Source organism: Coccinella septempunctata, chromosome 3 (genome assembly GCF_907165205.1).
Source record: "Coccinella septempunctata chromosome 3, icCocSept1.1, whole genome shotgun sequence".
Classification (NCBI taxonomy): domain Eukaryota; kingdom Metazoa; phylum Arthropoda; class Insecta; order Coleoptera; family Coccinellidae; genus Coccinella; species Coccinella septempunctata.
In genome coordinates this window covers 31783347-31810973 of record NC_058191.1, presented here as the reverse complement: position 1 = coordinate 31810973, position 27627 = coordinate 31783347, and the positions used below count along the sequence as shown (strand labels likewise).

General features: G+C 33.8%; 1 protein-coding gene across 3 annotated transcripts in view; it reads right to left on the bottom strand.

Annotated features, from left to right (window-relative positions):
* LOC123309195 (dachshund homolog 2) overlaps nucleotides 1–27627 on the bottom strand; it is a 262136-nt gene that overhangs the window by 77274 nt on the left and 157235 nt on the right. For all 3 annotated transcript variants that reach the window (XM_044892170.1, XM_044892172.1, XM_044892171.1), the window contains exon 8: nucleotides 20777–20860. In XM_044892170.1, coding sequence (XP_044748105.1) covers nucleotides 20777–20860 — 84 coding nt within the window. The remainder of the gene's footprint in view (nucleotides 1–20776; nucleotides 20861–27627) is intronic.

The following is a 27627-nucleotide window of genomic DNA, read 5'->3' as shown; positions in this document are numbered from 1 at the left end:
TTTATGCATATTTCCCAATGAAATGTTTGTTTATGCCGAAGAATTAATGCATGATCATAAAACCCTTAGGTAACTTGAGTAAAAACTTACAATTTCTCACCTCGAAACACTCTTCGTTGAATATTTCACAAACAAACTACTGTTAGCCTTACATATTAACGTCACGCAATGCCCTCTGCCAAATAATAGTGTTCACTAGTATAATACTTTTGAAAACGGCTACAGATCGCGGATATAAGCCTGTATCAAGCCTCCCCATGTATCAATGCTCCCTAGTCTCCCCTACTACTATTCCGTAGTACATTGTTCTCATTTTATTAACCAAAATTATTGCTTCGTATGTAAGTGTCAGAAATAAACTTCAAATAATTCGAAAATCAGCTAATCCTTTAGTGCACAAAAATGAATTAGTACATTGAAAGAAATTAGTGTACCTACGTTGTGTTACATTTACAAATATTGAAATTCATTAATCAGCAAATATAATTTACAGAAAATTCAACAAGTTTGTCCCTAATGAACCACCTTTGTACATGACTATAGCTATGCGATATCATCATATTCCTGACCTGAATATTTGAAATAAATAACAACAAGTATTTTTGAGTAGGAAAAAAGTAGTTGTTAATTTTGTGCCTCTTAAAAATAAAATTGATGGAAAAATATTAATATCTACTTCTCATCCTAATATAAATTAGTGAGTCCTGTCCTATTCTGAATGAACGGAGGAAATGAAATGTAAGGTGACTGACACCAATGTTTCCACAGCGCACGCTTTTTATCAGGAAACCGTGGAAAAATTGAAACCGTATATTATTTTAATGTCAATTTGTAACCCGATTCGGAGACATTTGTGGAGGAAATCACGTGCCACGGCGGAAATTCGATCGGCGTCAAACAAGAAACCATTAACATCATTCGAAATGGCATCTCCCGATGTCAATTCGGAGTCGACACGTCAAGAATAATGCATTATTTGATGTTCGACGGTGCTTTCTGTGTTTGTAATGCGTTTTTTCGCCCCCTTGCAAGTCGACAGCGCTTTGTTTCATTTGGGGGATGCGAAATGTTGATAATCAAAAGTGGATTTATAATGTTGTCGGTTGCAGATGTCTACGCAGCAGCCATCAACTTGAAGGACGATTTTTCTTCGTCGTCACTTCGTTTCTAGGGAACTTCCGAAGCGGAAACGCAATAATTGTTTTGGGGATCAATATACCGAGTAGATAAACTGTTATTTACAGCACCTAGGCAAACAGGTCAATTGAAATTATATATTCACAGAAATTCCAGGAGCATTTTTGAAAATGAGTGCTTATCAAGGCTACATAAGCAAGAAAAAAAAATTGTTTCTCTGCATTGATGACTAAATTCGGCTCTTACTCGCAATAACTTGAAGATTCTGGAATAAAATTAATACTTATACAACCTATAACTCAAAAAAAAAAAAAAAACAACGCTGAAACCCATCAATAAATTTTTAATAAACCTCATGCTCTGGCAATAAAATCCAGTGTTATTCTGCAACCCCTTAGCCACAACCCCATACAACTTCATATAAAAAGAGTGGGTTCGTGAAAAATGGAATTGCAGCATAATTTTTGGTTTTTTATTTTGTGGTTATAGGAGAACCACCAAAGTGTTTTGAAGTAGAAAATTTTGAATAAAATTAATGTTTTTTTTATTTAACACATATCCGCTTTTGTATGCCACGGCTGCGAATAACCTTCATTACAAAGTATTCATTGTTGCAGTTTACACTTACAAGGATGTATTGATATCTAGTTACCCTAGACCAGTTCCATGCATAAAAAAATATTGCGTTACCATAGCAACGAACAATAACTCATTAGAAGTGTCAATGTGAAGTTCGAGGTCAAGAAAGTAAACCAGAGTTCACGTCAATTTTTACGTGAGAAAAATTGCTGCAAAATGGATCCCCAAATGTTTGAATGTTGACCAAAAGCGTGCAAAGGTAGAAGCATCGTGTTCGATCTGTGCTCGATTTAAAAACTATGTAGACTTCTTGAACCGAATTGTTACTAGGAATGAGACTGGAGTACATTTCTACGACCCAGAAATAAAGCAACAATCGATGGAATGGCGACAGTCTGGTTCTCCAAGAACTAAGAAGTTTCGTGTCCAAAAATCTGCTGGAAAAGTTCTTGCTTCATTTTTTTGGGATTGCCATGGAGTAATCATCATTGATTTTTTGGATAAGGGTAGAACAATAACCGGAGATTACTATTCGACATTACTGATCACTCTACGGAAAATTAATTAAAGACAGAAGACGCGGAAAGCTATCTAAAGGTGTTTTGTTTTTGCAGGACAACGCCCCTGCACACAAATCTCATTCGTGATTTAGGGGTTGAATTACAAGAACACCCCCCATATTCACCAGATTTGGCTCCATCCGACTATCATCTCTTTCCTCAACTAAAAAAATGTTTAAAAGGTCGTAAATTTTCTTCCAACCAGGAGGTAATGAAAGCTGTGGAGGTCTGGTTTGCAGAGCAAGAAGAAATATTTTTTTAAAAGGTCTAAAGACGTTGCAGGTTCGCTGTGATAAATGTATCCAATTAAGAGGAGAATATGTTGAGTAATAAAATATTTTGACATTGAAATTGTGTTTGGTTCTATAGTAGGCTAAGAATTTTTCAATATATCCTCATTATCTGCTATTGTTTTTTAAAAGAAGGCAAATGACGAAAATGTTTCCGAAAAATTGTGAAAATATCCCGAGAAGTTGACCTAACAATTCACCCAGAATGAAAAAACCTGTATAAATTGTAAAGCCCTCTATGTACTATTCCCAAGTAATTCTCTAAAAAAAGAAATTTTTTACTATCTTCAATTAACAGCCTGGACAACAAGAAGGAAAAAAACCCTCTGCCAGTGGTATACAGGACAAGGCGGTGATGCATTTACAGAGTAAGAGTACTGGTGGTAATTATCCCCTCCCCAGAAAAGAATTCTCCTCACTAAATCTAGGTGAGCTAGAATCATAGAGAGCTTAGGTCAGTCCCCCTATCCTAAACTCAGATTCTGGATGAGCCACTGGGACAATGATAATGCTCTGCATTTCAAGGTGAAAATCCAACATCACCGAAGTAATGTCGAAGTTATAACTGCCACTTTATTTGCTGCTTATTTTTCATATTAAAAGCTGAAACACATCAAAAATGCACAATTGTGTCAATCTGGTATGATGATGAAAGATGAAGTTTAATTATTCCTTCATCTTCTTGGTATCAGAAATTTCAAAATCATCGCCGATGGAAGTTTCGACATTGTTGACTAAATTCGACGAAACGTGCTCCTAGAACCAGAGGGCTGGAAGGATGCTACCGACATAAATTCAGCAGTGGGGTATAATCGCAAACGGAGGACAAATATGTCATCAACACATTCTCAGGCCACATATCATAGACATTCCATAACTCCAAGGGAAGGAACTTAGTAAGACGTTTGCAAGTGATGCGACATAAATAGCATTCCCGAAGTTCCTCACACGTCAAATTCATTCCTAACGGTGGAACCCTTTCGGTTTCGAAGTTATAACCACTTCGACAATCCTGCCTACTGCCAGGGCAAGGAAAAATTAACGTATTCCAAGGGGTAGGAGTAACTTCGTCGAAATTAGGATGAATTCCACGATTTCCTGATGTAGAATTGTTACCAGAGAGGCACCCTGAAGCAAACCATAAGATGCTTCAGATTTTTCGTGTTGCACTTTCATTTATCAGAGCTACTCCATGTATAATAACTCATCTCTATGTCTATGTTTTAGACCTTTGAATTTTTAGTATCAATTTTTGGACTCTTCGACTAATTGTTATCAATTCTCTTTAGAAATTGCAGCACCTGTTTGCAAATACCCTTGAGTAATACCCCATTACTAATTTCCAATGAGCGATAGAGAATAGCTGCAATGAAATCGACGATACCAGTTCTAGAGTTATTTGAGTTTGGTTGGCGTACAGATGTATGTATACTAGGGCCAAAAAATGTTTTCAAAAGGGTTTACGCTGGTGCGAATATCCATTGAATATTTTTTTTTTTTTGAAAAAGTGTTAGTGTACAAGGATCAGCCGATAAAGAATCGTTTCCATATTTATACATAATCGACAAAGAATGCAAATCAAAAAATAAGCTTTGCTGGGAATTTGGTGGCTTGTTCCACCATAACATACTCTTGATGCTTCACACCTTGGTATATGTAAATAGGCGTCATTCATGCGGCCTCATTTTTCCACCTTCAGAGTCATGTTGTCGCACATCAAAGACCGTCAATTGCCGGTGCCCTGTCACGTGCACGTGTTGACCTCAGAATGTTTGCTTTCATGTTGACCAAAACAACCATCCATATTCCCAGCTTCGTACTATTCAAATCGGAAAGGGTGAAGAGCGAAGATTTTTGTATTGAGCTTGGCGCGGGCGGCATTTATTTCCTTTGAAAGCGGGCACAAAAGGGTGCCAACATTTAAATTAAACTCCGCGTAGCTTTGTGAAAGCAATTGACAAGTAATTTAGTGAGACCAATGGTCATTTGTGTTGTATAAATGAGTTAAACCGGAGAGTGAATAAAATTAGAAGCAGTGGTCGACATCAAAGCTGTGCAGGATGGAGACCCTTTCGAGGGACAATTGAAACGCCGATACAGTTGTGAATTGCGATGGTGTGATTTAATTCCTGCGCCCCGTCGAGTCCTGGAACAAATCCAGACATTTCTCGTTTGGGGAAGTACAGGATATAGGTACAGTTCAACGTTGATATTTCAATATCTGATGACAACAAAACACTATAGTTGGAGAGCGTCGTGGAGTCCTAGTGGATTTCAAAGATTAAATGAAAGAAAGAAAAAAGGTTTTATGATATATGCACTTTCAGCGGTGGGGAAAGCGTCTGCAGGTTCTCAAAGATGTAAAAAAAAATCGTCAGGTGTACATACTCGAGCGTGTCAGTTTAATATACAGTATATGCCCTACATGTCTCTGATATTGAATTCATTTTAATCTGAAGGTTTGCGTGGTGAGGCTGGCCGTATGGAAGAGTTGAAAATGGTGAAAAAAATTTTTTTTCGTGCTTGTCAGAGTTTTGGAGGATATGTTAATGGGACCCAGAGGAAGCTACTTTTCAAGGGCCTGACAATTCGGACGTGATACAAGGTCACAGCGGTCCTTTGAAAATGTAAAAAAAAAATCGTTACTTGTACATACTCGGGCGTGTCAGACTTTCATACAGATGGTTAATCTCGGTGTTGCAGACGTGTTGACCCATTAATCTGACTCTAATCAGGATGGGTTTTCTTAATCTGACAATTTGAAGATGATAACAAAGCATTTTTCCCTTCCTGTACCTCTTATCGTTTCTGTATTCATTATGAAAGTCGTAGATAATAAAATTCTATATAACTTTTGTATGAATCAATTTTGCCGTTTTCGAGTTAGAGGGCGATGAGGGCGTGGAGGTTGGCCACACATGCGAAAGGCCAAGGTCAAGTCTTATGTACATTCATCGCCATATATCTCGAAAACGTTCAAACGTAGAAAAAATTGGTTCTGACAAATTTGTACAAAATGCTATGCTCTACAACTTTTATAATAAATTTTGAGCCCAGGGAGAGGAGATAATTCAAAAAAACTGATTTTTGTGACCTTTATGCCAATTTTCATTGTTTCGTCAGATTATATTTTTTTCCGTTATTCTTGAATCATCAGCTTCAATATAAGAAAAGAGCCACCACGCTAGAGAATGTACACGTGACGTTTCTTTTGCTAGTTTGACGCCCTCCCACACATTTTCGTCATGCTTAAATTGTCAGATTAAGAGAATAGATATTTTTCAACATGTAATTAACCACATAGGTAGGTACATCTTAATCTGACACGCTCGAGTATGTACAAATTCCCCATATATTGAGTCCTGAGAGTAATTTCGAGAAGAAACTACTTAAAATAAATATAAAACTACAATTTCCTCTTTGTTCGATAGTTTTTCCGATAACCTGTCTATAGAGCCATTGAAAAATGCTTTCATATTAATGATTCACTTTCAAACTTTGTTGAATATACTAAATAAGTTCAAATATATAGGTATATCGAATTTTGATTCAATTCATTGAAAAAATAAGAACTAAAATAAAGGATTGTGAGGTTTTTTGTCATCATTTTAGGAATTTATCTTTTGTTATATTCACAATTAGTATATGATAAAGTCATGGGATATACTATTTCCACTCTGTCTCTTCAAATGTGAAAATAGAAAATGGAAATGGCTTCCAAGATTTTTCCAGACTATGCGAATGTCTTCTATAAGATTGATCGGCTGTTTGAATTATGTTATTTATCGCAGTAAGAGCGCTCTCACCACGTCTTATCTGATCCTTGGAGAATAAAGCACAATGAATATTTTTCATCGCATAAGAGTCGTAAACCTCAGACAATTATTATCTGCATGCCCCGGATATCCGGATTTTTATCTTGACACCTTGCGCACAGGCAATAATTCAACACCTAACTGCTTTGAATATCAAGAATATTAAAGATCTTCACTAATTGTTTTCTTATCGGACTAAGCTGCTGGCACTGCGTTTTATTAAGTGCAACATAACTCGGTGTGTTTTCTTAGGCCAGTTTGAAGGATGCACCGTTCTTTTTGCGGTGTTTAATTGGCTGAAAAATTCCCGAGTAACCGGCCTGCGTAAGTCGGAAAAATTACTTCCTGATTCCCGGTGATTCTGTTTTCAACCATGCGAATTTATTTCAGATCGGTGTCAAGATATACCCACCTAGGGAGCCTCAACAATAGTTCTTCGATGATGAATGTTCGGGAATATAATGATTTTTTCATTGTAACTAGGGTTATTTTTCATATGAGCAATGCATCTGGTCGAACGATGCTTTTTTCACAAAGAAATATTCCTTTCTAATTAAATATCCTGTTGCCGCATTGGAACTTTAATGGTTATTTATGAATGAGTTGCATATAAGCATACGTAATATGCTGTAACGGCAACATCTGAAACAATTTCTATGATTGATTCATCGCTTCATTCTCTAGTCGGTTTTTTTATCAAGATTAAGTTCTTGGAATTTCACATATAACTGCATTATTGTTCTTAAGAGGGGTCTACACCGTTTTAGTGGTCAGTTCAAAAAGAGAAAATGAATATCTTACGTCAGAGACCACTAATTCATATAGGGTTTTCATTATAATTCAATCCAATCAGTTCGTCATCTCGAAAAGTCGAACAAATTTTCATTGAAGAACAAATATTAATTCATGTCATTGACTTTTCGAGGTTAAATTATCTCTTCTATGAATTTCCACATGAAAACATTTCTCGAAAAGTCTCGCCATTGGATACAATTTGTATCCTGGTGAAATTTAAAAAAGACGTTCGTTAAGTGCTGCCATTTTTTCGACGAAAGTGGAAACTATTGTAATATTCGTAACTTCTAGTTATCGTTCAAGTGTTCTGGTAACACCCCACATTCTGGTAGTCTTTCCTCCTTTACTCCTTATACGGATAGCGAGACCGTCCCGTGGTATGAACTCCATCATTTCGAATTAATTATTATCACCAAACAGGGTGACGGTGACCTCATTAATGGCCAGCCAAATCCCCAGATTTAAATACATAGGTCAGATTTGTTTTAAAGAGCAAATCTGGAATCTGAAGCGATTGAATTAGTAAAAAATAGTTCGAGAGTGTTCTATTGACTATGAGGAGAAGTTATTTTTCGAGGAGAGCATACAAAATATTCTGGTCTAATGGTCACAATTATTTTCTGAGTTTTTTACACTTTCTTGATATTTATACCCATGTGTAACTTGATTCAAGGTTCAAGAATACGCAGAAAAAATAATTTTGCCATTAAAAAAAATTATCAATGACGTCATATCCTGAATTTGGGACACGCTGTACGCTGATTCCTCTCGTCAAAAAGTGTGCAATTTGAAATGCCAATCGATCTGTTCGAGCATGATTACAACAAAAAACTCCCTTTGATTCACTGAATTCATTCCACGTTATAAAGATTTGCAGCAAATCATGAGAATAGCTCTCGTAAATTTTTGAAAAAAATTTATACTTATATCAATAACCTGTATATAACCTGTATAGTTAAAGATATGGATTGTACCATTTTCAAAACTTGTAGGAAAGAAGCATTTTTTCACAACTTACGTATTAAGTTACATTTCATGATTGAAAAGTTGAGAAAACCAATAGATTCAAAACATTTTGAACGGTAGTATACAGACAAAAATATCTACAAGAAAAGTAATCTACAATGAGGCGTATTCATATTTTCTGGGACTCCTATAGTACCTATGAAAGTCGATGAACGATGGAACAAATAAAAAGGCCTTGATTTTTAAACATAATTCTCAAGGGAGAGTTCAACTATGTGTGTTCTACCATTTAACCCTTATTTAATATCGAATAATAAATACTTATATATTTTCTGCAATCCATACGAAATAGTATAGTGAGGACCGCAATAATAAAGCAAAGAAATAAGAAAACATATCCTTCCTAAGACTTACTTCCTCGTAGATTGAAAAGAGTTAGAGAAAACTGAGCCAGTATTCTCTGATCTTGTATTCAAACCTGTCATCTCTAAGGTCTTCGTAGGCATAGACATAGAGACATGGACTGTGCCTTCCCTTTCTATCTATGCATGAAATACGGTCAAAAAAAGTGACAGAGAGAAACTGAACATTGGGCATGCAGTTGTTTTTATCTAGAATTGGTCCGCACTCACCTCTATGTGAACAAAAAAGAAACAAGTAAATGCCCGACGATCTCTCCTCTCTTTCTATAAAATAGCAAATTTCATGCTGGCATTGCTCAGTACATGTCTCTATGTCTATGTTCGTAGGGTATCTAAAACTTCTTCTATGGTGAGGACATGAAAGTATATTTCTATATCTATGCTAACATTATGGAGGTCAATTCTGTATTGACTTATTAAAGATAAATCTTTCTGACTTCCCACAACAAGAGAACCTACTTGCATACACAACTCATTTATCCTGAGAATATAATCTATCATTTCGTGTTATATGTCAGAGATCTGAAATTATCAACTGAAATGTGCTGAGCATACTTTTCAATGGAAAATTACGCCAATTAGCAGATTCATCGCCTAATCCGAACCTCTATTCATTTTCCTCTGTAATCTTCTTTCCTTGAAGGTTCAAATATCTGCGATGACATAGATTCGCACCCCATAATCGTCCATTCATGTCGCAACAACTTCAATCGATTCGCCGACGCCCACAGAGAGCGGGGGAGTCAAAAGTCGTTGTGTGTCATCGTCGTGGCCTGGACAAAGATTGTTCTGTCACGCCCGGTCGTAGGGATTCAGCGGTATTGCTGATTGATAGTTGGGTGTCGAATGCAGCAACCAGATTATAAATCATGAAACACTGAATTGGTCAAATCTGAGGAAACGTTTCGGGATATTGTCCAGGAAATACCAAAGCGCGTTTAAAATTAACAACTGAGTACTGCCGCTTGGTTAGAAAGACATGTTGAGACTGATGATCCCAGGAGTCTGTGGAAAATCATGCTCGAAAACCCCATTGAGCAAGCTTATAAGTTGGGAAATTGAGGTGGTATTGGGAATAACACTGACTGAATAATACTGATCGAAGATATTTTTAATTTTGTTCTATTGTTCATGATCTTGTTGTAATCTGAAAAATTGAGAAAAAAGCTTCAAAACTGAAATAATTTTCAATCCTCATCGATTATAGTTTTGCTCTCCTTTCTGCTGATTCAGATCTATTCTGAATCTCTTGAAAATAATAGAAATATTTTTGCAGTAGTTAATACGAGGATATATATTGGAAAATTCTAAGCCTACTATAGAACCAAAGAAAATTTCAATGTCAAAATATTTTATTACTCAACATATTCTCCTCTTAATTGGATACATTTATTACAGCCAACCTGCAACGTCTGTAGAACTTTCAAAAAAAAAAGTTTCTTCTTGCTCTGCAAACCAGACCTCCACAGCTTTTATTACCTCCTCTTTTCTCTTTAATTTTTTACCGGGAATGGATACCCAATTGTACCAATCGAATCATAACTCATATTTACTCCTGATACTGATTGGAATCCTGACAAAGTAAAAAAATTCTTCGTAAAACCTGTAGATAAAACATTCCCTAGCTAAGTAAGGCTACGACGAGCAGTGGAATACTTCCATAATGTGTCTAAATGTGACACTTGCTTACATGACTACATTATTCGCAGAGTGAAAATGTGAAAAAAACATATCTCAATGACCTTCATCTGTAACGTGATTTTTGTTAGTAAAACTTCTTAGGAAGAAGTGCTGCAAATTGAATACGAAAAAACATAATTTTATAATTTGAAAGATAACCACAAAATATTATAACAGAATTCAAGCATTGCTTTCTAACAAAAAAATCGATTTTCAAAATTCCATAGCATAATTTTCGCTGAATTTTTTGAACGCACGTTATCACTCTATGGATTTAACTCTGTTATTGCATAATGGAGTTGAAATGAGTTTGTTTTTTGTGCAGGATGCCTGTACAGGGTGGGCAAAATTGGTTGTCTTCTGAGGGGACCTCGACAACTATAGAAGCTAGAAGAAAAAAACCGTAGCCTCCTACATTTCTCTGTTTTTGAGTTATTAGCAAAAAATGAGATTATGACCATTTCGAAAAGTTCTCATAACTTTTTTGTCTTTGAAGTCACAGATCAGAAACTTGAACCTTCTGCAGGCACTTTTTTATGTAGAATCCACTGACGAACTCGGTATATTGTTTCATTTCATTAGGCGAATTTTCGTTTTCTTGAATTCAAACTTTCATCAAATTTGTTATTTTTTAATTTGAAAAATATTTTTCGTCAACAGACTGTACGTATAGTGCCTAAGAAGGTTCAAATTTCAGAACTGTAACTTAAAAGACAAAAAGTTATGAGAACTTTTCGAAATCTTAATTTTTGTTTATAACTCAAAATCTACAAATGATAGGCCGGTTCTCTGTTTTCAGATTCATCAGAACAGAACATGTTATCCGTTTTCTTCTAGCTGCTATAGTTCTCGAGATCCCCTCAGTAGACAACGAATTTTGACCACCGTATGTATACACCCAAAAACCAGAATTCAGAAATTATTATTTCAGTGGGTTTTTGACAAGAATACTGAACTTGCAGTAATGAATTTATGACAATTTTAAGATTGAACAAAAATAAAACTTTGCTAATGATCGAATTTGGCGTTTGCTAGACTGTGGAGTGGAATGTGGAGTTTCTTTAGTAAAAATGACTTATTGCTCATTTCAATTCAGAAAGCGTACAATAAAGATAGATATATAGAACCATCATAGTTCATAGCTATGAATTATTTCATAGTAGAAATATTGAATGAAAGCCAAGGATTTGAACAATGAATAATCTGTGAATTAGCTCGTACATTACCGCTTTCAATTATTCGTATCATTTTCATAATTCATAGTTATCATTATTCATGCGGCAAACTCTATATAGATGACCATTATTGTACGTACTGAATTATTTACCCTAATATATATTCAAAGGTGTCTTGTGGGGATGTCGCCATCGCATGTCAACACAAATATAAACACAGTCCCGCCAATATTCGAAGAAACCCCTAAAATAATTGAACAAGAAAGACAGCACACTAAGGTCCTCCCCCCACACCTCGATAATTGAAAACTGAAGGCGTTCCTCCATAATTACCCAAATCTGCATATAACTCTATAACATCTGTGCTAAATCTATTATGGATTTCAACTAAACCAGCCTTTAGACCGTGAAATTGAGCGGGTTTTACATATTTACGTTGTAAACCCGGCCGCGATATATTTCAATATATTTCTCTTTTAATAAACGCAATTATTTTACGTTGCTGATTACAAGGAGTTTAATTATTTTTTTTCTTTATGACGCTTCAACTTTGATGAGATATGCCTGTGAGGTGCTCTTTCATACTTCGAACTAATTCGATTAAACCTTCTCATGCATAATGAATACTTTGAATTTCCGCAAAGCCCTTGTTCGTGATCGAAACCATGGGATATGTCTTGAAGAATATTGGGATCCCCAGTCATTTATAATAATCTATTCAAGGCAATGAGTCCATGACGGAGATATCAGTTTGGCAAACTGTAAAACACAAATTCCAAACTCCATAAAACTAGACATTTCTAGTGCTATTCGAATCTGCTACCGTGCTACCAAATTCAATCGATAGTTTTATTTTAGCACTCAGTTGGCCATGAAATAATGTTCTCAAGTTTTTGAAATCAAAAAGGTTGGCACTCATGAAATGTTGTTAATGTCTTAGCGCCCTTATCACAACTTATTTCGATTAAATATTACAAAAATGCCGAATGTGATTGAAAAAGTGAGAATAAAGGGTTTCAGAAAGTGCTATTTAGAATTCGGATTTGCTCATTCAAATAGTAGGTAACCCCCATATTCTAATATCTACAATATATCAGACGGTAGCGAACATATTCAATGTAAGTGAATTTATACAATGTTTCATCTGAATCTAAACGACTTATATTTCAGCTGAATGTTTGCATATTCTGAAAGATTGTGAATGAAGAGGATGACAAAGTATTTCCTTCTATTGGGAGACCAAAAAAGTTATGGCATTTGAGAATTTTATTTTAGGGTGAACGAATGCGAAAAGTTACTACATGATTTTCGATGAATGTCATCGTAGAATGAGTTCCAGAAAATTAATTTTTCTATTTTTCATTTGCCTTGTCCTATACATTGTAAATGTCTCAAGGGATCAATAAATATATAATTATTATTATATCAAAGTATTAAAAATAAACAGTCATATACAGAGTGTCCCAAAACTAGTGAATCAAACGTCACACCACGATAGAGAAGAACAAATATTATCGAATGACACCAACCTTATTCCAACGAAAATGTACCGTTTCCAAAATAATCAGAATTTTATTAAAATACCTAAAGTTGCCGATTTTCGAACGATTTTTCTTAATCACAGGGCCAGTTTGTGAAAAAGGATATCGATTTTATATTATATTGAACTTTATTTATTGAAGATTATTGTTTCATCTCCCCTAATTGAAATTATTTTAAGAAGTTAATCGATAACCTAAGTAAATGTAAATTAAAACAATTTTTTTCTACGTGATTTTAATTACTCAGAATAAACCCCCTCTATAGGGGTGATAATATGGGGGAAAAACGATATCCTAAATCTTGCCTTGTGATTGAAAAAATAGTTCGAAAATCGGCAACTTCAGGTTAGGTTTTTTCAGAAATGGTACATTTTAGCTCAAGTAAAGTTGGTGTCATTCGATAGTATTTGATCTACTCTATCGTGGTGTGACGTTTGATTCACCAGTTTTGGGACACCCTGTATATGAGCCTGTTGTCCTGTTAATTGTTAATTCATATGAAATGTTTGTTTGAAGGTGAAGTTCCTCTTGCCTTGAAACTTCCTTTAATTATTTCGACTTCCATTGATGCAAGATGATTTTTGTTGAAGAATTTAACATTCTTCTGAATATCCGTTAATTTCTTCGAGATACCCATTCCCTACCACTTCGTCAGATGCATTTCATCTTCGGGTTGATTTTTTTAAAATGACGTCTTCGACCTTCAGCCAAAGAAGATAATCAACATTAACTCTCCCCAAGTTACTCCATATTATGTGTCAATAATTCAATAACAAATATAAATTTATTTAGAAAACTCATAGATTAATAAAACAGGAGATAGAGCATCTCGACAAAAACGCGTTCACAAAATACTGCCATAAATATGAATTTGGATATCTTGGGTGGGGGAACTGGACAGGGGCGGATTCAGAACTAGTCACACTGTGAATATTTCAGGTAGTCAGCAATAATTTTATATCGAATGGAAATATGTTTCAATGCAAAGATTTCGAGTATTTTTCTTATGACAACTAATCAAAGGGATGTAGAACTAATATGTAATACCAAAACAACTTATGTAAAAAAGAATTTATTTTGAATACAATGTTACCATTCACAAATAGTCAATATGACCTTAACCTACATACAGATTATTTGAAATTTTATTCACTAAGCATAAACTGAAAACCAAAAATTACTTTCATGAAAAAAATTCCCTTTAGAATGGTTAATTCTCAAATCAATAGAAGTGGAAGCAGCTGAAGTTTATGGAATTTGTATAATGAGAATCTAATAAAGTTTGTTCATTGAAGAAATCCTCAAGTCTTCCGTACAGATTTTGCGGAATGAAACAGTAATGTAATACTGTAAACATGAACCAATGATTGTGAAATAGGAAATTATTTCTTATTGTATACAGTAACTCATAAAAGAATCCCTCAATTCTAGATGAAGCATCAATATTTTTTTTTACGGGCAGTTTTAAATTGAATTAAGTTATATTGCATATAAACTAAAGAGCAGTGTTTTTCAGCAACTCAAATACCTAGTTCAACAACCTGCTTCCCCTTTCAAATTTTTATACCACCTCGAAAGTGCTTTTTGGTGTTGAAGTGCATAATAATCAAGAGTTATTTTACGAAACTGTAAGCTCTAACTCAATAATAATGTAACTTTTAAGCAAATTGTTCGAGGACATTGCCAAATTTATGTATTTTATGCATGCAGCTGTCTTCGAAGAAATTTTTTATTAGGTATTTGCCTCGGCTTTCCAAGCTTTCATCTTGAATTTTTCTTTCCAATGAATTGGGAACTGCTTGTAGTACTGACGACTCACTGGTAATCTTAAATCGGTTTTTTGACGTCAATTAGCTGTTCTTTAATTTCTGTTCTCCGCTTGTCTTCTGCAACAATTTTTCAACTGAAGTTTTACTTCGAAATATGAGGTATCCTGATAACAGACATTTTCATTTAATAAATCATAAAAATAATGGGAATATCTGAGCTCTAATTGAATGGTCATTATTGTAATCATAATTACAGTAGTAGCATAATTTTTACATTGAAATACATTTTAGAAATAAAGGAAACTTTTTGATTTTCACAAAAAGTTCCAAACATGACCTCAGCTCATTTTTATGGATCTTCATTCCTAAGACGAGTTCTATTTGCCATAGCAGTTTATAAGGAATTTTGTATACCTCCCTGGGTAGGTATGTACCTCACTTGTTTTATCCTTGAACTTCAAGAAGCTTTCATTTCTGCAAATCCTGAACTGGCATTCGTGTTTCTTGATATTGTTCCCATTTTCCTTCCATTTTCCTCAAAAACTCCAGTACTGATAACAGGTTTGGCACAGTAGTGGCTATAATTACAACATTATTGAAGCAATTAAAATCTCGTTCTACTGTTCATCTCGAAACCAGGAAGAATGTTTATACAAAAAAGCATGATATAATGAGAAAAAGAGAATCTACTATAAATTTCAAGTTCAGAAGTATTCAGAAATCACTTGCAAAATTCCAAAGAAAGTGATAATCAGACAATAAAGCGAGTTAAATAAGTGGTAAACTACCTATCTTACCTCACTCGGGATGGCATCTGCTTTCAAATTTACGGTAAAAGTCGATTACTCTCATTATACTAAAGTCTGGAGTATAAATTACAAGAGAAGTGTAAATTGTTTTCAAGACCCAGTGCAACTCTCCACTGCCTTCGTCTGGTTTCATTTCTGGGAAATCTAAAATTGAAATCAATTATTTGATTGTATAAACTCAACATTTCAATCCCATCATTAGATGGGATTCAAACAAAATACGACCCTGGCGTCCCCTAACTACCTCCCCTGATTTCATAAAGTCGTGAACTCAAACAAGAATAAAATATCAAAAACTTACCAGAATAAATAAATCGCTTTCCTCTTTCGTGTATAAATTGCACTTTTATTTCGAACACACGTTTTTACGGCACATCGCTGCTTATTTTCCAAAATATTACGACGTGAATGATTGAAATAATATTTTGACAATTACAAATACACACGCCGTCTTAGAAATTTTAGAAGCGATCTGGAGGGGAAAACAAGCGAAAATTCATTTCATTGGTGGTTATTGGGAGTGGGAATAATTTGAAAAATGAACAGTCTGGAAAATAGCTTATGATCCATCTATTTAATCTATGAGAAAACTAAACTAGTGTAGACGTCAATTATGTTTGTCACGTATTTTCGACATTGTGATAAAATACATACATAATTACTAAGACTTTTACGTAGAACAGACAACATTGCGCTGATTTAAAACTCAAAAATACTCGGAGAAGCTTCATAACCCCACACTGAGAAAACGAAATAGTGAAATTACAGTGAAAATCTTGGGTTATTTGTGACCAACGATAATCACTGGAATTTCACAAGGAATATTCTGAAACGAAATCCTTGTAAAATCACAGAAAATATAAATCACAAGTTGGTTGTGATTTCACATGAAATTTTTTCTAATGATTTTTCTAGAAACTAAACCTGTGAATACTCATTGTGAAATCACAATGGAATTTTATGGTATCAACTGTAAAATTACATTTATTCTGTGAATTCGCAAAGGATTTTTACAGAAATAAATTGTAAAATTAAAAAATTTTGGAAAATTACAGGATTCATTGTGGAATCACCTCTTGGTCTCGCGAAAATACGTCGTGAAATTTAGCATCAATTAGACCGTAAAATACTATAATGTTGTGAATAAACAGAGCAGATTCACAGAATTTAATTGTGAATTTCAAGTATTTGTTAAAATTCCAGAATTCATTGTAGAAATACCCCACACATTTTTAAAATTACTTCGTGAAATAACCATGAAAATTACTGGATAATTGTCTTTATTTTGTTATTGATCAAAGTAGTTGTACAGAACTAAATTTGGCATAATCACTGCCTAAAATATACATCAATTGGAAAAAAACATTAGATTAATTAAAAATAACAACTACAACATAAAATACAGTCATCAATATGGAAAACAAAAAATTTGAAACATCATATCAGTTAAAAAGCAACCACAACATGAAATTAATATAATCTTCAATATAAAAAACAATATGAAACATTACATCAAACAAAAACAACAACCACAAATATCACCTAAAATGATTAAACATTTTTTTCAAAATATAAAAAAAAATCAACATAATTGTGAAGCATTCAACTGTGAAATATCAGCTTCTGAAAATATTGATGTATGCGCTTATTTAGCGGTTCATATCATAAGAGTATAAAATTAAAATTCAAAAACAAAGTATACCTAGTCTTCTTCCAACAAAAAAAACACAATCTTCTGGAATAGATAAATTCATGATTTTTTTTTCTATAAAACTTGCTTTTGTCGTGCTTGACTTACTTCCAGAATCCGGATGAATGTTGAAATGCATCCTTCGGAACATCTCCATAGATTAAATTGAGGGCCTCCCTGGATACATAGGTTGTAAACACATATCGTTTTTCCATAAAGAATTCGTATCGGTGATTTATTCCTGAAAAAAAAGAATGAAATAAGTAGGAATCCAATAGGCAATATTTCGATACAGAATAATTGAATAATAAGTTGTATGCATGCGGTGTTCAATTTTTTTCATTAATATCTGCCAAAGGAAAACCACAAATCGAAAAAATAAACATCGCTTTCAAAAAATGTGAACTATCTACTTACCAGTATATATTTCTTTTGTCACACACTTGAAACCTTGAAGGAACTTGGAAGGCAGAATTACTTGGAACTTGAATGAACTAAATCGTATTAAACAAAAAACTGAACCATGTATAACTCTTCGCACTTCAGAGTTCTTGAAGACACAGTGGATCATTCCAGAATGAATTGGGTTATGGGGTAAGTTAGAAAGTTAGTGAGTATCTACGATATGATATGGGATTGGGCAACGAGCAGGTGCAAGTTGCAGGAAAGGTTTTGATTGGCCACAGAATGAATCTAGAAGCAGATAAAAATTGTGATTTTACAATTGCATTATGAAATTCCATTGAAGCTGTGAATTCGGATCCAGCCGAGCGACGTCACGTACAACATAGGTGGAAAATGACTTGATATTTGCAATCATATTGTAATATTACGTTCAAGCTATGAATGTGTTTAACACATTTTTAAAATAGATATTTTACAAAAATACCCAGACTTACGAGTTCTTTCAGCAGTAGGTACCTACTCAAAATATTTTCTGACCAAGTGACAGAATTTGTTTTTCGATTATGTTTGAGGAGGAATGCAGGAACCTATAATCTCCTCAATGAATTATACAAAGAATAGAATGTAATATATTTTACTTATATCTTCAGAAATGTATTCATATAAAGAACAAGTCCAGAAAAAAATTTCTACAAAAAACGTCATTGTGGACTGTCTCAATGCGATGAATAAATTAGACAAAAAGTCATCTGTATGGACTCTATGTTGTTCTGATGGATCAAAATTAGAAAGAGGTACAGGCATTGGGGTGTGTGGACACAGATCAATATAGGGCAGCAGTCCAAAATGAGGAGGGAAGGAAGCAATAAAAAAAATCCTGTACACACACTCCTAGACATGCAGAGAATAGTTATAACAACAAAAAAATTCGTCTTTCCTTGACCGATCTACACCGGAAAGCTCCTGGAGCTGCCACTAGATGAGCTTCTGAAAAGTCAGCTTCAGATGAGACTCTTCGTGGATCGGAAAAAGAACAGCACAATTTTGGCCTTCGTAAGATCAAGATCATCAGTTGTTTATTAAATTTCAAGCGGCATCTTTGGAACGCTCTAATGGAAACCGATTGATCTATTTTTTTATTCTGTTTTCATATACGAGAGAAATATTATATTTTGACCATAATAAATTTCAACAATTTCGCGTAAGATTTTCCTCTTGCTGTAGACATGTAAATAAAAAGTGTTCTATCCTTGAAGGAAATTGTGCCGCGATATCATGTTGTAAAATTATATTTTTTCGTGGTAATTTCACAACCGCCTTAATAACACATTGTATAAGCACATTTGTGAAGGAATTTTAAAATTAAAAGGGTTCTGCATTGTAATTCTACAACACAACATTTTCTTCTTCGCAAATTCACAAGAAAAATTCTCAAATCACAATAACTTTGTGAAATAACGTTGTGAAATCACATTTTCATGTGATAATTCACAAAATTATTGTAATTAAAAAAAAAATTAGATCACAATAATGTTGAGAAATTACCGTTTCATGTTGAAATTCGCAAATTTATTGTAATATTGCATTGCAGTTGTAATTTTTCAGGTGAATATTACAACCCTTGTGATATCACAGAGAATTAACACATATTTTCTGTAAATTTCATATTCACTGTAAATATACATGATAGTTTTACATTTTTCATGAAATTTCGCAACACCCTTGTAGGAACATCCAGATATTAGTTGTGAAAAAAATAATCCAACTGTGTAACTGTAACCTGTCCAGCTAATATGTGGGTAATTTCACATTGTAACCTCAAGATTTTTCTCAGTGCACAACTTTCGTACTATACAGAGTGGAATGTGTTAAATTTCCATGACCAACCTAGTGCTAAAATAAAAGGGAATGGAACGTTAATTGGGTTCATCACAGATTTTTGAATTCATTTACTTTCTGACGTAAATTCACATAGCGAGAAATACGCTATTAATGAAACTTTTACGCAGAACGGACAAAATAGCGCAGATTTAAAACCCAAAAATTTTTGACAAGCATCATAACCTCACATTGTCATATGGCCATGACCAACCTAGTGGTTTTATGAAAGTGAATGGAGTATAGCTGTTTTTGTTCCATTGGGTTGTACCTAAGTTACTTTTTCTTCATATTCTATATTTTTTCATATCTCTATCGACACACAAGTAGTTTTCGAGGTATAAGGAAAACGTAAGGTCATTCTTACAAACCGTGACCTTTGAAATGTTCAGGAAGAGCGAGGCATGTAAATCTAATTCCGAATCAACTACTCAGTCCATTATGATTAAATTGGGCGTAAACAGCGAAAGTCGAAAGCAATAGTCTTGAGTAGTTCCGATGGCATTTCCTTAAGGTCAGTTCCGCTGATTCGAGGGACCTATTGCCGTCTAACCCCTGCGTTTCTAGTTCTTCGTCAGGGGTGAGTTATTCGGAAGTTAGGGTTGCATTTTCGGGGATATATCCTGAATTCGATTAGTCTTCGAAATTACTTCGGGGACGGAGTAGAAGAGAATGCTGAAGATAATAAGTTCTATAAAGTAAGTATCAATTTATCGATGATAAAATATATGATATCTTGAAAGACCATTGTGGGTTTATTTTGATTGACAATGATTTCATTCTCTTGATTCTTATGTTCATTAAAAGTGACGTATTAGGTTAAAGAGAAGATTTTTATTCAAGTTTTGTTTTCCACAAAGAAGTTCCTTCTCGAGCACACAATTTCGAGTATCCCGTATTGACGCAATCCATATCTTCCAATCTCATTTTCTCAAGATGCTCCAACGCAAAACGGATATCAAAGCCACAAAAGATTCCGACCAAACGATAGCCTTACAAAAGTACCATTTAATTAAGCTGTCAGTAAAAATTCCCCATTGAGAAAGGTGGAAAACAATACGGTGTCCCTTGAAAAAGGGGCCCACACAATATGTACACCTATATACACAACCTCGCGGACTTATTGAAACATTTTATTCTGAAACAATACTGTCTGTTGAGGTAATGATGGCGAGGAACAATAAAAAATTTTGTTGCGTCGATATCGAATCCATTCTGGTCGCGTTAGGAGGCTGAACAAAGGGGTATGAAAGAGTATCACTAACCTTTCTTTTTTTGTTCTTCGTGAAGTTGTCTTTCCAGGCCTTCTTTCATTTCTCGTTCTCGTATCAAGTCCATTTTCAGTTCGGCTGAAAGAAGAATGGTATAATTAGTAGAGAATGTTTTGTTCAGGATTTTATTAGAAAAAAATGAAAATCTTATCTATAAGCAAATTCTCTCATCCACCTAACTGAAAAGATTAGCTTCGACAAAGGAATTTTAGATGATTCAAAGCATTTGAAGACATTTTATTCATGAGTAAATTGAAATGAATTATCCAAAGTATAAAACAAATAAAAACCATTAAAAATTCATATAATTTCTCAGTGTTTTTGAAACTTGACGAGGAAGCTTTAGTGCTGCATTATAAGATGCTCTATATGAATTTGATTGTTGACAGATTTCCTTTTCATCGTGTTCCTGATAAAGTAAGTACATATTACGAAAGAAACGTAATTGTCCTGAATAATATCTAGTAATAATAAACCTATTCACATCATCAAAAAATTACATGCAAAGTAAACAGAGATTGGAATGTATAAACTAATGATGTTTCTTTACATATTTTTTTTTTCTGCCTATATAGAGATATGGAAGTTAAGAGTGACCTGGAGGCAGTTTATTGTATATTTTGGGCCCCAAAAGAAGTCTAGTTAGAAAGATTTGTATGTATATGGTATGGAATGATTAAGGTTACTCAAGATCTTGTTTCAAAGTAGACTAGATATGTTTGTGAGCTACTTCTCTTTTTGACACTCTTATCACTACTATTAATTATATGGTACTGCTAATTTTCCCTTTATTTTTGCGTAGATGTTTTCCAAGGCAGTGCAGCCTCCAACGTGTAACCCCCAGTTTTTTAATGATATTATATCTTTGGCACCTAATGACTCCTAATTTCTACTTCCTTCATTCCTCCTTTGGGATTTAATATCAATAAGTTGAATGAATGAAAAAAAGAATAAAACTAATTAAATCTTCACTTCATAAATAATAAGAATGCTTCACAAATACATAATACGAAAACAATACCACAGAATTGACTTTGCAATTTCAATGATATTAAAGGAAATTTGTTGAACAATTTTTATTTTCATGATTATTGTTGAATAAATAAAGAAGTATCTTATGGATGTTTAACCTATGTAAGTAAAAAGCGTTCGCTGACAAGTAGGCTATGCAATTTCTTATGTTGTTACTGTGTGGTTGAACATAATGCTTAGGAGAATAGCTGGTTCTCCTTCTTCGTTTCCTTCATAGGTGCTAACTAAAAAGTTTCTACAATGGCGTTTTCTGATTAGCTTTTAAATTTAGTTGAACTATCAAGTTATCCATCCCAGTTTGTGAGAATCTGCTTTATGAATAGGTAGGTATTTGGAAAAAATTTTCATATTAAAAATTACGCTAGAGGTTAGTTTCACCGAGATGAGCTCAGGGTCACTTTTAGACAAACAAAATTGATCTTGAAAAGTCCACAGCCTATTTGACGATGATATTTTTAGAGCGTTCCTAATCAACATGCAGGTAGATCAAATTATTCACTATAATTATGACAGATATTAAACTCTCTTCTTCACTTCATTACTTCAGCTTGCCTAGTTGTCCCATTTTGTTCTTACTGTACTATCCACTTCCAAAAAATTTGTTTCTTTCAAAATTGGCAAAAATACCGCGTGTTTTCAAAGGTGACTTTTTTTTTGACTGAAGGTAGATCTCATCAAAATAAGTCGTTTAACCAAAAATTGTTTATATAAAATATACAAGATCGCTGAGATACAACTCCTAAAAGTTCAATACAATTTCATTAAATTTCAAGTAGGGGACTGTGGAAGGTGACTCCGGCATCGCAAAAACGAAACAAATCATAAACATGTGGTTGAGTACCAAGTTCATCGGATTAGATGCATCAGGTCACTTTTGAGAGAATTATAATTGTTGTATCGTGCAATTTAGGGTGAAAAAATGTAGAAATTCGAGGCAGTTTCTTGAAAATGCTTATGTTAGTAATGTTGAAAAAGTGCTGTGATGTTTCCCAATTTCATCCCATTTTTACGACGATTGTTGGAATGTTTGAATAAGAAGATTTTGATGCCCAATGTGAAAAAATTCGTGAACAATTTAGACGAATTTTAATGGTGAGATTTTGAAGAATTATTTTTATTTTTTCACTTGTGTCCTAAGTCTCTTCTGTCAGTTGGTATCGAAATGAGCCATTTCATAAAATCGTGTAAGATACTGAAAAATAATGAGAACAATTCGGGAATCCTAGGTTTCCATTTTCATTACTACGTAAATATCGAACGAGCCAATATCCTAAACGAAACTACATGGTCGAATCAGGAAATAAGTTTTTTCCCATTGCTTTGCGATAATTCAGCTAAAAAACGGTCTAGGGTCGTATTAGTATCTGTTTCAGTAATCATTTTCTGTGTTTTCCAACATTGTCATTTTGAAAGTTTTGTATAGGTGATTTTTGGTGAAACGCTTCAATTTGACAAGTTCTACCTTCTGTTGAGAAAACGCCTAACCTTCAAATACACCCTGTATAGAAAGGATTAATAACTAGGAAGATAAATCAACGTAAGCTTATAAACGGAATGTATAATGGATTAATTCATCATATTATATTCCGAGAGTATCAAGGAAATGATGAAGAAAATCATTATTATGGTATTCGACTGCATTCTCCTCTCTGCAAGAATAAGGAATATACAGAAAGGAAATTCAAATCGATCTGAGCTGAAAGAAAAGAACTTCCTTTCGCCATTCAGTTGGAAGCCTCGGGGTGTAATTTTTTGATTAAATTTTCCCGAATGTTGAGCACACAGCGGAAATGAGGAAGGAAATCGTCGATTCCGATATCAAAAATACTAACAAATATTTGCCTAAATGATTATTCCATTAAAATGAAATTCAGCCAGGTATACAATGGGGAAAGCGATTCGTTCTCCATTCAAATGCGAAACTGCCGCTTTTCTTCCACTCCCGAATTCAATATTTCATGAGGCGTGAGTTGGAATCCATTTAAGAACTTGACGGAGTCGATGAAAGAAAAATATTGTTCTCTAACTGGTGGAAATCTCCCTTTTCCATATGATTTCCTTCGAGCGAGTGCTTAAGCAAATATTTGCCGTCCCATAAGTCGAAAGAAGCACGATTTATAAATTCGGATATGATACAGGATGAATTTTTCAAACAATAACCGAAGTTTTTCCTCCACCCTACTGTTTCTGGGAATACCTGTTATTGTGCTTTGAATTTTTGTTCGAATGAAACGAATTTCAGCCACATTCAATCAAAGAAATGAAGTGAAATCATAATGTAAGGAAATGCTCAAAGAAATTTGAATTAATCTGAGAGCAATGATAATATTGTTATTCATCATTCTTCTGTAGTTCTCAATCAAAATTCAAAGATGACTGGCAAAAACATATAGTAACCGATAACTTTAAAATTTTTTTTATTGGGGTATGTTTGATTTCTTAAGTTGAAGCAAAAAAAGTTGAAATAGATGCGTTTTATTCTGTAGAAATTGTTGTTTTCCTTACAGCCTTTTTTTGACGAATGATTCAATGAAAGGCTAAGTACAGGGTTGGGCAGTGTTTCAAATAGGTACTACGAACACTTTCTGAGTATTTGTATTTCAATCACTCGAAAATGTAATTTGTTATTTGTATTTTGAATACTTGATGTATTTTGAATTTCTATACATATGTCTTTGAAATACATTTGAGCATAAATACATTTAGCCTTCTTCGGCTAAAGCCATAGAAGACTGTGATGGACAATGGTTAAGTGTTGAAATATTCTTGTCCCACGAGGTGGAAGTCTTTTCATGTTTCCATAGTGTAGCTTAGGAGAACTTTATCTAAATTAAGTTGGGTAACATTTGTTCTGCAATATAATCAGAATACTCAGAGAAATTAATTGAAAGTATTGAAACCAATTGCTTCAGATCATATTCGGGGCAACAATATTATTACTATGTCAAACTTCTGCCTAGTATATTAGATTTGCTGCAGAATTGCAATTCGAGTCATTTTACCGTCATTTTATAACAGCTGAGAGAGTTTGAAAATACTTTTTTAAACTTTCACCTGATGTGGATGGGGCCGTATTGATCTCAAAATCTTGCCATTCATGTCCTAGCCTTAGAGGCAAATTACGAACAAAAAAAATAATGTCTGGGAGTTAAAAGCAAAGATCTTACCATCTTTGAATAATATCCAAAGTTGATCATTATTTATTAATAATAATGATCATTATCATTCAATACAACACAAGTTTGTTTTCATTAGGACCAGTAGGAATATTGTTTTCTTAAAATAAAATTTGACTAAATTTTGTAATTTGTATTTCAAATATATATTTAGTTAAGATACTATATTTTGTACCTATTTAATATTTCAAATAGACGACGAGCATACATATTTTGTATTTCGTCTTTCAAGTATTTCAAGTATTCTGTAATTTGTAATTTAATTGAAGCAAAGCATACATTTTCTAATTTAATAAAGAATTTTCAATAATGAGAAAATATCCAGGATCGTTTCATTGTTTTTGAAATATTAAACAAAATGGCATCATCATTTTCTTCATTTTTTTTTGATATTCCATGTATTCGAAACGTCACTCATCAGCTAAGGTTAGATTTGGCGATAATTTCTCTCGTCAACATTAGATGCTTATCAATTAAAAATTGATGAGTCCAAGGCAAATAACCAATGAAAATTTAGTACTTGATTTTGGCTTCAAATTTTATCAGATGACCTTCAGTAGTTTCCAAGAAAGAGCCAGAAAGGCCTATACTACATCACATTTAATCCTTTTTTGTTATTATTATTATTATAAAACACTTTATTACCATAATATTGTCACATCTACATTGCTGGAATACAAAGTGCAAAAGGTGAGCAATATTCAACAATCTCGTGTACAATGAACAAAAAAAAATTCGCCATCCAATTCAAGTAAAATTTTTTCGATTGTGAAAGATATTCCACAATGATCCAGGCTTGCTCTTAATCCATTCTTTTATCCTTTATTTAAATGCACTTTGCACTTTGATGTTCTCAAAATCAGAAGAAAGACTATTTTTGAGTAAAATTCACAAATATTTTCTACTTCTCGCTTAGAACCACCACCAAAATGAAAAAAGAAATAAATTGGCAGACAATGATCATCATTCCTCATTAGGTTCCACCTTGATATCGATCTCCAGACCAAAATCTAAAGACATCCATTTGCCAACCCTCATTTTCCTAACAATAGTCCCCCTCTTATCTCCAATTTCAACGCCTAGAGCTAAAAATATAAAATCCGAGCAGGAGATTCTGAGAGAATAATTATTTTCCCAACTTTTGTGCTGAAAACTGTTTGAAAGGAATATAAATAATGAAAGAATGATAATGTAAAATTTCCCCGCGTCCGAATTAGCCAGATGGAAAGAAGAAAATGTAACTAAATCTTTATCAACCGCAAAATAAGATGATAAATGGTTTGCATTCAGCCGAGGAAGAAAGCAGTCAGTGAATTTGTAGGCATTTCCCTTCATCCGTCCGCTTTGCAATGAATCAATTTCTTTCTATTAGGAGGTCCGGATAAAGTGGGTTTTTCCATTTGGGCAAAAGTAATTTCACATCGGACCGAAATGGAAGCAATATTCAGGGAACAGGGAATAACGTCTTATTTTGTGCTTTTTGAGAATACTCACTACTTTCAGCAACAAGTTCGAAGAAGTGAAGGACTAGGAATAAAATGATTCCAGGAAAGTATTTATGTTTTCTCATCTTACTCAATTGAATTCTAATCATTTCAACCTATAAAACAGGGGCCATGGGCGCCATGTCTCAAAGAGTTGCTCTTTAAGAATATGTGTCACACTGAGAGTTACTATTATTTTTCTCATTTATTTCCTTAAAAAAAGGTTGAATCTCGCAGCCATAATGAGTTTATTCTAGCGTGTATCTTAGATATACAGGGTGGGCAAAATTCGTTGTCCCTTCAGTAGAAGAGATCTCGAGAACTAGAAGAAAGCGGACGACCCATTCTCGAGCTCTTTTTTCCTGACTATTCCAAATCTTAAAACAGATCCAGCCTAACGGTCAAAGATTTTGAGTTATGAACGAAAATTGAGAAATTGTCATTTTCAATGAAGCTGAATAACTTGCTTATTTGAACTCGTATTCGAAATCTGTTGTTACATTCTATAGGCACTTTTTTATGAGGAATTCGAATATGATATAATTAAATTTTTTTATACGGTCATTTTCGAGATACGACAGGAATTTCTGATTCTACAAATGTAAACTATAAATGAAAGTTCTTTTATCTTGCTGCAATTTTTTTGCTGATTTCAAAAATGTATCATATGTAGCTATTCACATGAATGTTACACGAGAAAAAAATTCAATACTTTTTCCTACTTTTCGATTCTCTGTTGAATTCTAAGTATGCTGGCTTACCATAGCAACCGTTGAATATGCATTATATTTTGTGAAACTGAGCTTTCATGTTTGGAATCATGGATTGCTGAATAAATATTTCGATGATCAATTTGCCATCGTTTGTTCTCGCGATGTTTGGCATCTTACGATGGTTCACAATTCGAATACTACCGTTGACAGAAGTACCTATTTTTCATCATCTTACTTATGTAAAAATTATAGTTATGGATAGCTATCGTATTTTATTTATATTACTGAGTTTCTTTCATTAATAGAAAAACGATCATTGAATAAATTTTATTCTTTAATAATCAGACGAAAGTCTTTTACTCTCTTTCAAAGGATATCGATCTCGATATATAAAAGAAATAATTCCTATCACCGAAGGTTGAGTTCACATAGGATTATGT